The 16167-nt window shown below is 37.0% G+C and overlaps 1 protein-coding gene across 7 annotated transcripts in view; it reads right to left on the reverse strand.

The window, feature by feature from the left end:
- The window catches only part of LOC136851921 (RNA-binding protein NOB1-like), a 68244-nt gene extending 52358 nt beyond the window's left edge, over positions 1-15886 (reverse strand). For 3 of the 7 annotated variants that reach the window (XR_010857001.1, XM_067126280.1, XM_067126279.1), the window contains exons 1-5: positions 15701-15886; positions 9489-9621; positions 8064-8275; positions 7173-7723; positions 2324-2522 (exon numbers count right to left, since the gene is read on the reverse strand). Coding sequence is in view for 6 of the 7 variants with exons in the window: in XM_067126280.1 (XP_066982381.1) it covers positions 2324-2522; positions 7173-7499 (526 nt within the window). In the remaining variant the exon portion in view is untranslated. The remainder of the gene's footprint in view (positions 1-2323; positions 2523-7172; positions 7724-8063; positions 8276-9488; positions 9622-15700) is intronic. The other 4 variants (XM_067126281.1, XM_067126276.1, XM_067126282.1 and 1 more) reach the window with 2 other exon arrangements.
- Positions 15887-16167: the final 281 nt, after the last annotated feature.

Raw genomic sequence — 16167 nt, forward strand, 5'->3', positions numbered from 1 at the left:
TTCACATCCTGCTCTATTTGAACCTGTACAATTAGTCTGACATCGGGTTGTGAGCATTACAATCACCTACTATTAATGTAGATTCCTTGGTTTTATCAAGTAATTCTTTAAGTTTGTCAGTGTCATAATTTTTATTAAGTTGGTTGTACAAATTATAAATTACATAATTATAATTTTTTATTCGTACTCTAATACTCGATATTTGCAGATTAGTAAAGTTTACAGGTACTTTGTCAGCAGTACCTAAATTTCCTTCTTCCTCTCTAGATGTAGATGCTAAGGTATATTTACCTATTGTTGATACTGTTTTGTTGACTTGTTGTAAACATAATATTATTGGTTCATATTCTTTTAGTAATTGTTGTATTTCTCCTAGGTGTATCTGATCTGTAGACTCCTTATGTTGCACTGTATAATATAGCTACTGAAAATATTTTATTATAGCGGTCGAGTTTTACTCTCTCTTTTTTGTTTTATCAACTTGGATTTTTTCTAATAATTTACTCACAAAATTCATTTGTTTTTCTTTATAATATACTAAGTGCTCAATGCACATGCAACCTTTTTCACAGGTACTCAAATCTGTGGTTTCTTTTTTTTATATTTCATAAAATTTCTTATAATGTTTGTTAAACCATCTTGTGTTATGTTTTTGTTATTATTGCACAATTCTACAAAACAATGATTACATCCACATGTGTTTTCATGTAGATTCCTTGTTTCATTTGCTTTTGTACCAATTATTGGTGATGGAGTAATCTCTCCTCCATTGACATAATCATTCTTATCTTCGACTTAAGTGTTTTGGATATCTGAATCCATAGGTTTTACTATTATTTTAGGAGATAAAGGTATAAAGGTACATTCTTAGTCTGTTTTTGTTCGTTCTTCATATCCTTTGTCTTTGGTTTAACAGATGTTGCTCTAATTACAGTTGGTTTTTTCATTTTGGGTGGTGTTCTCTCCAAAGGCCTTTTATCATCTTTAATTTCCACTCCACGATTTCCCTGTTTCTTCTGTAGTAGTATCATTATCTTGTGCTATTTGCATTAACATTTCAAATGAGTTTGATAAAATGTTACCCATATCCTTTGCGCCTGTTTCTCAATTCTTTACCATTTTAGTTTTTTCTGTAAAACATTTATTTTCTTTTTGAGATTTATTTTCCCGCATTTTGCTACTTCTATCTGTATGTATTTTTGTTTCATTATTAGTTCTTGTTATTCAGGCATATGTAAATTTCTTAGCAGGATCTTGAATTCCTCTCACTTTCAATTCTAATTTGGCCTCTCTAATAGACATCCCTGTTCTTTCTTGTAACATTTTCAATTCCGTATTGTATACAGTACGCAATACATGCATTCTTCGGATCTTGCATGATGATTCTGCCCACAGTTTATACATTTTGGTTCGCTGCATTTCCATTGTTTGGCAAGTTCTCCAGATCCAAAATACGCACAGATTCGTTTCAACAATATTTTTTTGTATGCCCATACTTACTACAGTTTTGACTCTGTAATGGCTTTGGGACATGGGGCCTTATTTCTCTGTTTTGACCTAAAACTTTGATTTTTTGGGATAGATCTTGACCCTCAAATTTTCTTTTTGTGATTTGTAACATTTTCCTATTTTTTTGTTTACTCACAATCTTGGACTCTGGGATATCTTTTTTCAAGAGAGTCCGAGAGAATATTCTTTTTGACTGGTTTGTCACTGCTCTCAGGAAGCACAATGGTACCCTGAATGCTATTCATTGTGTCATGCTTTTTAATTTTTACATTAATATTATCTATTGCTGTTATAGACATATAGTCCTCAGACTGACTCTTTAGTTGTGGTTTTTATAAGCCACATCTTTTATCTGTCTAAATGACATTTCTGTTGTTGAATGTCTGTTTAATAGGTAGTTCTCTGACTTTAGTGCTGAAATTTTCTGTTCTGTTTCTAAGGTTAGAAACCTTGACCAACTTCCACTCCCAAAGAGGGAGTCGAAGTGAGTCAAGGTTGGGTCAAGACGATATTTACTTCTTTTGGGTTTGCTGTGTACTGGAGTGTAAGGTTCCAGTGTAATTACATTAGTATTTTTTTCTGTTTTTTTCAGAGAGGTTGTCAGAGGTTCAAAGTTACACGGCTGGTCTCCAGCTGTGCTGAAGCATATTCCTGTGTAAAGACCAATGGTTTGTATATTGTGTAGCAACAACTACATACTATAAAATGCAGGAAAACAGATTAATAAATGACAATTACACACCTGCAATCATGTTCTTAAATAAAAATATAATATTAAAGATATTTTTTCACGACTGCACACAATTTTAATTACCTTCATCTGTTTCTTTGGCATGAAGACTGCCCTCATCTGCTGAGTAACTCAAATCATCCTCCTTGTCACTAATTTCTTTACCCTGTTCATCAAGATGCTCTTTACGATTTAGTGATAAGGATTTTATATCCTCTTGCAAAACATTCTCCAAAAGCGCTGCGTTCTGTCCAATAAGCTCAGGTAGTTTGCAACTTTCCTCCTGTAACGATAGTTACATAACTAGAAAAGACAGAAAAACAACTGGAAAATTTTACTAAGAAAATGTGCAACAATAAACTATTTGTGCAACAAATTATAAAAGAAATTTACAGATTAACACCTACTACATCTCTGTTCCCAATAAACAATACTGTAAAACAAGAGAAAAGAAAAAAAATAAAGGTACAGTAATACCTCGAACTTACGCTAGGTTAGGTTCCAGAACCCCTTGCATAAAGCAAGGATTGATGTGCATTTGGTGCTGTCACTAAACATGCTAATAAATGCTTATTTTTAGAGTTTGAACACTAAATGTGACCCCAATCATGCTCGCAAAATATTAAGCTAACTTTTAAATGATATTTAAGTTACTGTAATTTCATTTAAAAGTTACCTTAATGCATTACTCTTAAAAAAGAAATAAATGGTTGACATAAAAATAGAGTACAGTATCGTAATGGATACTGTATTTGCCACACTAGCGCATTTACAGTAAGTATGTACGTATACTAATGTTAACCCTAATTCATGGGATGCTATTTTCTTTTTCACTCACTGAGTAAAAGATGTTTTCTTTGCATCTCTACGTAAGCTTAAGTCACAGTCATAACGAAGGTGCAATTCAATAAAATAAAGAAAACATGTATGTAATGTGTAGAGGGTACATGTTAAAGAGAGAGAGAGAGAGAGAGAGAGAGAGAGAGAGAGAGAGAGAGAGAGAGAGAGAGAGAGAGAGAGAGAGAGAGAGAGAGAGAGAGAGAGAGAGAGAGAGAGAGAGAGAGAGACATGGGCAGAGAGAGAGAGACTGTTCTGCCCTCGTGTCATATTCATGTACAAAAATATAAATAATACAAATTTTCCATAGTGATTTTACACTTGAAAGCATGAAAACTTATAATTAACTTCAAAAATTAAACAACCCCTTTTTGCAGGGGTATCATCTTTTGAAAAGTGCAGTAACTTTGCAAATGGGTATCACATCTTGTAGAAGGTACACTAACTATATAGTAGGACCTTGATTTATGAACACAATTTGTTCCTAAACTTTGTTCACGTTCCAATATGTTCACGACCTACAGTTAATTTCCCCATAAGCTTTAGCGGGAATACGATTAATTTGTTCATGACCCCTATGAACCATTATAAATTACGTATTTTAGGTTTTATTTTACACAGATATTAAACAAAGTGTGAAAAACCTTAATATATCTAATAATATAATTTATAATAGTAAACCAAAATTAAAAACCATTTAAAAAGTGAACACTTACTTTGGCTACCATGACTTCTGGCTTGAGAGACGAGAGAAGAGGAGGGTGCGTGGGGAGGAGGTTATTGCACAGAGGGAGAACCCATGTACCGTATCCTGGTTGGGGAGATCTCGTTCTAGAGAATCATCTCTTATGGATTTTTTTGTGCACTTTTAATCACAAACTTACTCATTGTCTGTTGCCTTTTCCTTCCTTGCATACCTGTTATAAAATGATTAATTTTATTTTCATTGACCATGTTCACGATCCTGTTCGTAACAATTTTGTTTGGATGGTACAACTTGAGGAAATACTGAACATCACTCAACTTTTCCATTGTGGATTTAATCAATTCAATGCTGGCATCTATAACTTCCTCCCCATCCTCCTCTTCGTCAGTTGATGGCTCCCGAGCCAGCTCCTTCTGCTACTCTGTGGAGTTGAACGCGTGACTACTCAAGACCGAAATAAAAAACAGACTAAGCGTAAGTGGAAGTGCGTGGGAGATGTACAGTACCCTACAACAACAAGATGGCAGGCGCCACAGCGCCTCGGATGCACCCACGTGAAATGAGTGATTGCTCACATTTTTCAAATTTTGGCCATCAGATCATGTTCGTGTTTCAAAAATGAGTTCGTGAATCAATTTGTTCACGGGATAATGTGTTCATGAATCAAGGTCCTACTGTATGTGCTGTAATTACCTTTGTATCATATTTATGCATGTACAAAAATAAAAACAATACATTTTTCATACAGATTTTACACATAAAAGCATGAAAACTTATGAATTACTTCAAAAAATTAAACAAACACATCTGCAGGGTTTCTTGAGGATTCTGGAAATGTCACGGGTCTGTCAAAAATTGCATGCGCCAGTTAGTTAGGTTCCAATGAAAAGTTTGAGTGTCTGTGAATTCGCGCAACTCGAAACACATAAGATCGAGGTATTACTGTACTCCTTTTCTCTATGGCTAAAATAAAAAAATCATTGTGCTCTACATTTACTAATCCTACTGAAAATACTCTTCAATTATACAATTTGCAATATAGCAATGGTGCAGATACAAACACTCGTTTTGTCCTACTCAGACTGCAGTTCATACAGGGTGATGATCAGTCGGTAAGAGGTCGGGTTAATCGAAATATACACAAGATTACAACCAAAGTATTTCAATAGTACAAGAGGCAGTTTGGCACTAAACTCCCTCAAACACTAAGGCAATGGACATAAAAATGGGAAGTCTTCTAACTAGAAAACTATGCAATATCCAGTTACTGGATCCTCTCTCAGATCTGACATGCCATTTGCTAGGGAACCTTGATAAGGGTTTTGATGTAGAGTAATTCAAATAGATTTTAGTGCTGCTTTCTATTTCATAAATCATAAGGCACTTATCTATAAACTTCAGAATCTTAGAGTGGGTGGGTATGTTTTAGGATTTCCTTACAGGTAGGCAGCAGTGAGCTGCTGTTGATGGGATCTTTAGCAAACCATAACCTATTCTGTCTGGAGTTCCACAGGCTAGTGCTCTTGGTCCACTGTTATTTTTAAAGTATATAAAATGATATGGTTGGTTGCTGGTCTGCAAAACAAGATTGTCCACTAAGCCGATGATACAACACTTGCGAGCGTAGTAAAGTCTGCACCTACTAGAAATGATGCTGCCCTTAGTCTCAATTGTGACATGGAGCAGATTAGTGACTGGTGGAGTCAGTGGGGTACTAGGGTAAACTCCAGTAAAATGAAAACTATTGCTTAGTAGATCTCATACTGATTTTCCACCCCATCCTCCACTTTGAGTGGCTGGGACTCTGCTGAATGAGTCTGCAGCTTTAACTATACTTGATATAACTTCTGACTAACGTCTTTACTTTTGAGAAACGTAAAGAAAGTGTCATCAAATGCTGCATGGAAGTTAGGTATTGTATGTAGGACTTCATATATTTATAACAGTGGTAAAATCAATGCAACCTGTTTTAAGCCATTTGTCTTTCCTTTACTATAATACTGTACTGTTCTCTGGTGTGAATGTCTGCCTCTGCTAGAGATTTGTCTCATAGATAGAGTGGTTCGCAGTGGTAGGTTTCCGTTTCCTAACGTTAGCACTTATGACTTGGACCATCACTGGATGGTCTCGTTTGTAATTGATCCTCTTTTCCTGCCAAGAGCAATTAGATTTGCTGAACTGCAGCGACAATATGCAGTACAGAGGTTCTTTATTCCTCACACCATTTGGCTGTGTAACAGTCTCCCTAAAGATATTGTGCAATTGGAACCTCAAAGGTTCAAGCGAAGTTGAAATGCATTACTACCCTAAAATAATTTTTCTTTTATTTTACTTACATTTTTATCTAATTATTTGTCAATTTTTTTTCTTTTCTACTCACTGATTTCCTACTGCCTTCTATTGCTTCTTTCTAATGAACACCATAGTCTTTGGAAGCTTGAATTTCATGTCAACAGCACCTGTGGGCTTGTTCCATATGAACAGGATTCATCTTCAGAATAATAATAATAATAATAATAATAATAATAATAATAATAATAATAATAATAATAATAATAATAATAATAACATCCAACCAAAATATAGTATAGGCAAAACAGATGCTTGACCTGCAAAACCCAATGGTTCACTGTAAGTAATCATGCATTTTAATTAAAATTCCTTATGATTAAACTCAACATTAATATTTTCAAGTCATCTTTTCCTTTCACAAGGTTACTGGGGAACAAACCGACCTGCAGTATACTACCCACAGTACTGGCAATAACATGAAAAACAAGAAGTTCCAAGTAAAAACATACTCTTCTTGTGAATCAACATTAGGGCAATTTAAATCCCTATGCTGCACAAGTAGCAATTCATGGTCTATCTATAACAATCATTAAGTATCCTAACTACTGTATAACTATAAGTTTCCTTTCTAGACTCTCCTACGGCTGATTTCAAGGCTTTTCTCTGAAATTGAACGTTCAAATGGTAGTAAATGTTAAAAAAGATAGACAGCTAAGAGATGACCAAAGGGAATGAAGAGAAGTATAAGGTAGATTGCAATATACCTGGGACTGAAAGGACTTTGTAAAGAACCCTTAATGTTGCCTCGCGTGCTGCAAGAGGCACAGTACTGGCAGCTGCCTATATGGAATTTATGATCAATCTGTATAAAATCCTTCCAATTTATCACATACCTAGCCAATGATTACAAGCAATTCTAAAGAAAAAACCAGGACATAACATCTATGACAAGAAAATGTGTTCATTATGTACAACCTACAAGCAAAATAAAAGTGTTACATGCTTTCATGCAAAAACAAATGCTGACACAAAACTAAAAAAGGAAATTTATTCAAAAACTACTGTCAACATTGGATTCATTTCACTGTGGTAATTTACCCTATTTTGTAATCTTGTCCCAAATTCATGAAGAACTTCTCCTACATCTCTATTCGAAGAGGGAAACAGGTTCCTTTCTTCCTCTGAGAATGAAGATATGTGGTACGACCATCTTCTTATACAAGGAAAAGTAGAGTGTAGAGGACGCATGTTACTCGAAGGAGGTAGAATGAAAGCAGAAAGAGCCAGGGCAGATTTATCTTTACGTGAGGGTCGAAACTGTGGGTACTCTTTGATAAGCACTCCATATACATTGGAATCATCTGAAGTGGGAATATGGCCTCCTATATAACTATGCTCGGTAAGAAAATCTTCAAGGCCTACCATGTGGCACCATAATATAGTTTCAGCTTGCTTTGAGTCAATGTACCAATATGTGGTGCACTGTGAGCAGGAGACGGAATGGAATCCTGATCACTGGATGTATCTGTGACTGGACTTTTATAGTCGCATGTATCAGAATGAGTGTTATCAAAAGCATGACTTATTATTGTATCACCAGGCTGAGTTTCAGAAGGAAGAGTTTCAGGCGAGATCCTAAAGTTGTCGAGCTGCATGAAATATCAAAAACATATTGTAAATAATTAGAAACAACACTACCAAATAAAATTGATTTAAGTAATGTGTTCTTTTCCAAAAAACTCATCCAGTTTGGATCACTTTTCAAGAAAAATTTTGTATTCCTTGAGTTCATAAGCTGCAAAATATGGAAAACCATTTAGAAACGTCTAACAACCCCTTAATACAAGAGGCACATTATCATGGTATAAGAATGAAAAACAAATTTTAACCTTTCCATATATAAAAACAGTAGAGCTGATTTTTAGTCACCAAAATCTTCCTATTTAATCACCTGTTATTGTTCAGATACATGCTACTCCAATACAGTACCTTTTCCTTGGGTAAATGAAAGCCTTCCAGATCCGGTTTGTCATCTTTCGTTGAATTTGAAGGCCCTTCAATAACGGGCTTTTGCGGTTCGGTGCGCAGATGATCTGAACCTCCACAAGCTTCAATCTCCAGCTCGTAAGTAAGAGCCAAGAGCTTTACATCAGCCAGAGAGAGCACTGCATAATCGCCTGTTTTCTTTGAGAACTGGTTGACTGTAAAGATATGAACCAATTATCATTAACAGAAAACATTTGTAAGAAAAAGCTGATTAACTGACAATTACTGACAAGATTTAAGACATATGCATAAGTTTCAACATCTGAACTATATAGCTTCTGATAACTCTCTGATATTCTGATGATACATCATTTGCAACCCAACCTCAGATTCACATAATGCATTTACTATTTACCATACACCAAACCAAGTAATTTCTAAAACAGTCTTATTATATCTAATTCCTACTATGCTTCTAGAAGCTTTATTTTCAAATTAACAAAATCTTTTAGATAAGAGTTTCACTATCATACCACGATACATGTCTGTAAAGCAATACATATCACAACAGCCATGTATATCTTTACTTTTGTATGCAATTTTCATATTTGATTTCCAAATCTTAGTTTTATTTGGGCTTCTTTTAGTCTTCCAATAAATTCTAACTCAAAGGGTCCTGTACTGAATATAAATCCTCTCAAACACTTATGAATTCAACCTCCTTCTAATCTTCCAAAGTTAATGATAAAAAAAAAAAGAAACAGCATCACATGTGTATCTACAGGTGAGCAGGAAACACTGACCACCTGTCATTCTGCACCATGCATACAAAAAAAGTATTTGCAGTGCATTGTACACTATCATGTGGGGTTTGCTATCTAGCACAAATTCAGGCCTACACACAGAGGGCTGGAACCAATTCCTTGCACATGCATACAGATTGCTGTACAGTATATCAGACCAAACTTACTTAGCATTCAGTATAAACTTTTAGCATTTATAATCATATGCCACAGCAATCACATTTATTATTTAAATAAATATCAGTGTGTTTGGAACATGATAAAAGAGTTAGAATTACTGTCTTTAGTTCATTTGTCATTACAGAATTAAAACTTGTCCTTTTATCAATTAGTTAAATTTCTTTCAAGCAAATGGCAACTAGTTTTCAAAACCAAATTTGGCCATTGCTTTGTATTTTCAAATGAATCTATTTTATCAAAGCCCAAAACCCATGACAACCATGTGTATGTTCCACTCACAAAAAAATCTGAATACCTATTACTAGCACTTAAATTTTAACAGCATTGACCATAGAAGTCACCTACATGTGCTCAGCATGTTTATACAAGACCACTTTTGTCTTAAAAAACTTTTCACACTGAAGAGAACCGTAATTGTATAATGCACTTATCCACTACTACTTACTAAATCTTATTGCCCATGGCTGAGGCTCTCTCATTTTAATAGCCACCGGTAAAGACTCATATCTCTGTCGTGTTGCCTTATCACGGAGCTCTGCTATTACTTCTGGTATGCTATACAATTCTTCCCCATATTCCTGTAGAGAAAACATAAGATTTGACCATGATTTGTGACCCGAAAACACAAGCTTCCAGCTCTACTGACAATACCATATGCCAAAATGCCTAAACACATTTGGACAAGTTGTACATGCCCCTTTCAACGGACTTCTGATACTGCTCAGATACCATAAGTTCCATTTACCAATGCAGAGTAAAAAGGCGTTAACATATTTCACTACTTGTCTTTTTTTTTTAGATCTACCGAACCACAAAATACTGCAATTTTAAAATAACTTGTATTTTTCCTAACATACAAACCTGAAGGTCTTTACATAGGATTTTGCTTGTGAATCGCGAGCTGGAATGGCTGTTAACTTTCAGACAAGGTTGTTGGTTACCGACAAGAGAGAATGAGGGATGGCTGAGGTGGGTTGTAAATGTAAAGAAAAATACAAATTACTTTAAAAATTTGCAATTTGCTCCTACACAAATACAAACCTTCGGTCTTTATATAGGACACTTACCCACTGGAGGGTGGAGTCTGGGTAAATCTCTGAACTGACTGGTTTGGTTCTACCACCCAAGGAATACCTTCCTGGTCTGGAAGAGCTTAGGAAGGAATCCTGTGCCTTGAGCTTGTTGGACATATGGAATGTTGCAACTGCTAGACTTCTGGGCTTAAAGTAATGAGTTGTGTCATTACTTTGAATAAAGACTTAGAAGAACCCAAGAGTGTTGGAGACAATAAAACTTGCTAATAAGACCAATGGGTTTGCTTTATTGTCTATCCCTCTCTCCCCTTGCCTAGAGGGAGGGGGGGATATGCATCCAAACCATCTAAGTAAGATATGAGAAAAATGTGGTCTGGTGCAACCACATACCTACCTGCCTGTATTACTGTATCTGCTGAACCGACAGGTTCTTCCGGAATGTGAGGGACAAGGTGATGCCCCTGACTTTGTGATCTCTTGCCTGGACCGAACTCCTGCTTAACTCATCAAATGAAGAGCAAGCCCATTGCTGTCTCACGAAGCTCAAAAGAGGCAGTGATCTTGGACACCTCTTCCATGGCCAAGCCGGAACTAACAATGAGGCATTGACACTAAGGCCTGAGATGCCAAGTTCTCTGAAGGTAGTACTGCAGTACTCTAATCAAAGTAGCATCTCGTTCCGATTATATCCACAAAGTCCTTTTGGAGGGAACTGAAATAGACTCGAATTCAGCATCAGGAACGTACGGATTCTGAGTCTCAGATCCCCTTCCCAAGAGCTAGCAGAGAAGGCTATGAAGCTCGCCGACTCTCTTCACCAAGGCTAGGATAAGCAAAGAAACAAAATCAGTCTTAGAGTAACAACTCTATCTGACAATCCACTCAACAGCTTGTATGGCATATGAGCTAGGCTCCTAAGATAAGAATCGCAACCCACTAAGGGGCCTGAGCTCCCCAAGTGGGCAGGACTGTTTGAAACTTCTCAGAAGTATAGATTGCTCCCGAGGATGAGAGATCTATTTCCTTCAACCGAAGGACTCGTCCAAGGGCAGCTCTATGGCCTTTAATGGCTAAGACAAAGAGAAGCTTCTCACGGTGAAGGTGAAAAAGTCTGCTAACTGCTGCATACTGTAGAAGCTCTGATTGGAGAGATACCCCGTTGACTACATCAACTACAGATGACGGTTCATTTCCCCTGGTACGTAGCTGATGAATATCCACTAGTACCCAGGCATCTCCTTGTTATGCATCAGTGTGTGGCCACTGAGAGCCACCAGAGTCAAACCATAATTCAGGGTAATCAAAGCGTGTTGATCACCTGCTGAATCAGATAACAACAGAGAGGATTTTTCATATACTTTTAGTGCTGCTGATGAAGGAGGTGGTGTTGTCTATTGTCAGCCACCTCATATCTCTACCCAACATGGTTGGGGACCCTTAGGTAACGCAGGGTTTTGGGTGGGGTAAATCGTTGGGAGACAGACTGGACTGTCGTGTTGTTGTTATGGAATGGTTCCGTGCATGTGCAAGTCATTAGCGAGCTGTATGTTTAAGAAGAGACTGGGTAAGGAACTATACTAACCTAACCTAGTAGGTCGTGTTACTTAGGTGGGGGGCTCCGCCCTCTGAACCCTTCGGTGAAGGAAATGGTATTTTAGTAATGGTTTACAAGTGACCAAAATATGATAGAGCTATATAACCTACACAGTTGTGCAGAGCTCCTCAAAACTAACATTTTGAACCCCAATACCACTAACCGCAAACAAAAATTTATATATACAGGCATTCCCCGGTTATCGGCAGGGGTTCCGTTCTGAGGGTGTGATGGTAACCGAAAATCGCCGCTAACCAAAAATCACTGATTTTTGACGATTTTCAGTTATCGACGCCTCTGTTACATATGTATCGGCACCAATACCCAATTATTAGCACTAATAAGCGGAAATTGGCGATTTTCAGCGCCAAAAATTGCTGAGTTTCATCACTAGACAAGCACCGTAAAACTGGATCGCCGTTAACTGAGCCGGCTGTTAAGCGGGGACTGCCTGTATAATGAATTTATTTGAAAAACCCGAATTTTTACTCTTCCGTAAAACTGAAATTTTTCTAAGCCTCAACTTCATCTTACCCCGCCTGAAATCGCTCCTGTCCCCACGTTTTGTACATCTTCACTGCAGACCGTCTAGCTGAAGTTCCACCTATGCATTCAAATCTCCAATGAATGTGATTGCTTCCAGTAGGCGCGTTTTTTGAAATCCCTCCCAGACTATAAGATTTCCGATGACAAGATACTATCAGCAATATTATATCATATGAATTTCTTAGCCAATTATCTAAAAAATGCCATTAGGCCTGTATCGTACTTTCATTTGAATTTTTAGATCGTTATTCTCAAGCATGGCTATTGTAGAGGCAACTTGTAATGGTTGTCCTTCTGACCAGTGGCTTTTCATTCATAATTTTCATTCAAAAAGTGAAGATTTTATTGAGTATTTGCAAGCTCACGGAGTTTTGTCCAAGGGAGTAATTTGCCCTAATTGCAATGAACAGTGCACATACCATAGTGATCGCCATCAATTTTATTGTGGACGATATATAAAGATTGCAAAATCAAAGAACAGGAAGCAATGTTCTTATAGCCTCAGTCTATACAAAGGCACTTTTTTGGACAATACTCACTTACCCCCATGGGAAATAGGTTTATTTGTCAATCACTGACAGTTTTTGTTCTGAGGTTACCGTGAGTTGGCTAAATAATCAAGAACCCATTGGTGGTCCGGGGTTCATCGTTGAAATAGACGAGACCTTTTTCGGAAAAAGGAAGTATGAGAGAGGGAGACACTTGAATAATGTTTGGCTTTTTGGAGGGATAGAGTGTGTCTCCAAAAAGAAATTCTTGGTCCCCCTTCACAAAGAAGAGGGGCAAGACAGAAGTGCAGCTACCCTCATACCATTAATTCAGACATCTTTTCGTGAGGGATCTATTGTTATGAGTGATGGGTGGGCTGCCTACAGGACCCTTTCAGAAGAAGGCTACACCCACCGAGTGGTGAACCAAAGTGAAAATTTTGTGGATCCAGATGATCACAGTGTCCATACAAAGACTGTTGAGGGACACTGGAAAAGCATAAAAGAGTAGGTCAAATGTCCAGGTATGAGGATCGAGTATTTCAAACAATACTTTGGTCGATACTTGTTTTTAGACTTTTTCGGTGATAACGCTCACCACCACTTCTTCCTTGAGGCTGCTAAACTTTATAAGCCCCTTGGAAATCAAGCCCGTCAACTTCCAGAAGACTTCCTGGCCACTGATGAGGAATTGGAAAATTCCGACAGTAATTAAGGTAAATAATTTTATTTTATGAATTGCTGGTATTTGACACATCTGATAAACAGGCCCACTTTGGTAGTACTTTATAAGTCGCCAATACATGATATGAAATCGTAACCTACATTTTTTAAAAGAGCTCTTCATCAAATCACAACTTATAAGTTAAGACAATAACGGCCCCCCTCCATAACTAATACGGCAAAACTGTAACCAGTAAGAACCCCTATGTTACGTGGCATTATTTTATATTGGCAACTTATAAAATTTTACCCAAAACTGTAACCAGTAAACACCCCTATATTACATGGCATTATTTTATATTGGCAACTCATAAAATTTTACCCATTTTTGAAAAAACCTCATCAAATTATGACCTATAAGGTAAGACAATAACCAGACACCCCCATAGCTAATATGGCAAAGTTGTAACCAGTAAACACCCCTACGGTACATGGCAATAATTTAAATTGGCAACTTATAAAATTTTATCCATTTTATGCAAAAAACTAACAGAAGCCATAAGCAAAATGCGAACTAAAACTGATGTACTGACGAGTTGTGTTGTAATGCAAAATGTAAACACTGTCCGGGTGTCATTACACACAATCATAGTTCATGATTTCATGAGTTAAGAGTTTTACACCCACACTGGATAACAGACTAGTTTTTCTGGTGCATTTTCATGCGTTTCAATAAATTTGATAGAGATTTTCTGTCGGAAATCCATATTTCTTGGAGTTGTGGTTTGAAAGCCCTCAACTCCAAAACTATGGATTTCCAATGAACAGCTCCACCAGATTCGTTGAAAATGCATGGAAATACACCAGAAAAACTATTCTCTTATCCACTGTGGGATATTGGCAACTTTTCAACATTTACCAGTATTTCAAAGTAACAGCTCCCCATGGACTGTATGGAAATGTTCTGCGAATACGAAAGTTAGCCTAGGGAGCCAAATGTTCAAAAAGGGATTGGCTAAGGAAATCTATTATAAAAGGAACCATACTAACCATACCCTAACCTAACCTAATCTACTAGGCCATACTAATTAGTCGGAGGGCTCTGCTCCCTGGAACCCCCCAGTGAAGGAAACTCCACTTTTTACAAAAGTTCCCCCATGACACTGCTCATGCGTGACAACATTCCAGGATGGCCAGCATACAAGGCCAATAACATATCAGTTCTGAGGTTAACAACAGGTTAATTGCAGTCGACCCACAAAAACATAAGGGTAAAGGTTATTTTTCGGAAGACTCCAGCCACCTCCCACTTTATAATAATTTATATTTTTCTTGGGTAAAACACATCAAAACAAAAAATTTCTTCTCAATACATAACCTATTAAATGCTTAATGACAGAGAAAAATTACCTTTTCAAATTTTTTCGACTTATAAGGTATGACAATGGCTGTGCAACCCCTCCATAGCTAATAAGGCAAAAAATGTAACCAGTGCCACTCCTAGTTTAGATAGGTTGGTATTTTTAGGTTAACAATTCAAAGCACCTGCTGTCAGGGTGAGCTGAAACTACGCAATTGACGTTTTCTTATGTTATTTTACTTGCTTTACTAGAATTTAAAGTAATATTTTTTGGTTGGCTGTAACTAAACTGCAGCTGACCTTTGAAGACTCGACTTGAATTATTAAAGCGGGGTAAATCTAATTAGCAACCAAAAACTGCGAGCCCACCGTCAAGCCTCCATAGCTAATACAGCAAAAATGTAACCAGTAAACACCCCTCTGGTACATTAGGTTGGTATTTTTAGGGGTGTTCACTGGTTTTTTGCCGTTTTAGCTATGGAGGGGTGGGGTCATGCTGAATGCCAGTCTTATCTACCCTGTCGGTAGCGTAGTCTTCAAGGTCAATTACAGTTTAGTTACAGCCGGCCGACAAAATATTACTTTAAATTCTTGCCGGAAGTAAAATAAAATAGAAAACGTCAATTGCAATAGTCTACTCACCGCGGACAGCCGGCTTAGAATTACCTTAGGTTCTTTTAGTGCCCTATAATTTCCTGGACTTTCGCATTAAAACCCCATGCAAAAATGGCTAGCTGGCGCCAAAAAATAGCTGGCTGGAGTCTTCCGAAAAATTACCCGGAGCTGTTCTATACTTCTACCGACATTAGTCTATGCTATAAACTTGTCTATATTACATTCATAAACAAATACAAGTTAAAAAGTTCCTTTTACCAGTTTCCCAAGGGTATGCTAAGCTAGGCTGGCCTAGCCTACCCTAGTTGCGGTAAAACTGCAGACGTGTGTAGAACCTACGTTCTAATTTACACTCACCCAAAGTGGTACATTCTTTACAAAGCCAGCAGCATCTATAACAAGATGTTTCACTTTCATTTCTCCGACAGTCACCGCAAGAATAAGAATAATCTTTTAATTTCGCATTAACGGACTATCACGTGTACAGCGTATCTCGATGTCAACAACTGCAGTCGAACTCGAAGTGAGAAGCTTCTTCTTCTCGCTAAATGATTTCACGATCTGTCGACTGGTGAAGAAAGACAAAACTTCTAATGTTTCTTACCTTACTACATTTTCTCTGTTTATTATTATTATTTTTTCATTAGAGGCAAGAACCCAGAGATAAGAGCAATCATCTTTATTCTTGAGGTTTTCACACAAGGTTCGAAAGGTACATAACATTGCTTATTTCGAACCTTATGTGCAAATCATATTCATAGTATCCGCTTATATATATATATATATATATATATATATATATATATATATATATATATATATAT

The sequence above is a fragment of the Macrobrachium rosenbergii genome, chromosome 24 (genome assembly GCF_040412425.1).
Source record: "Macrobrachium rosenbergii isolate ZJJX-2024 chromosome 24, ASM4041242v1, whole genome shotgun sequence".
Taxonomy (NCBI): domain Eukaryota; kingdom Metazoa; phylum Arthropoda; class Malacostraca; order Decapoda; family Palaemonidae; genus Macrobrachium; species Macrobrachium rosenbergii.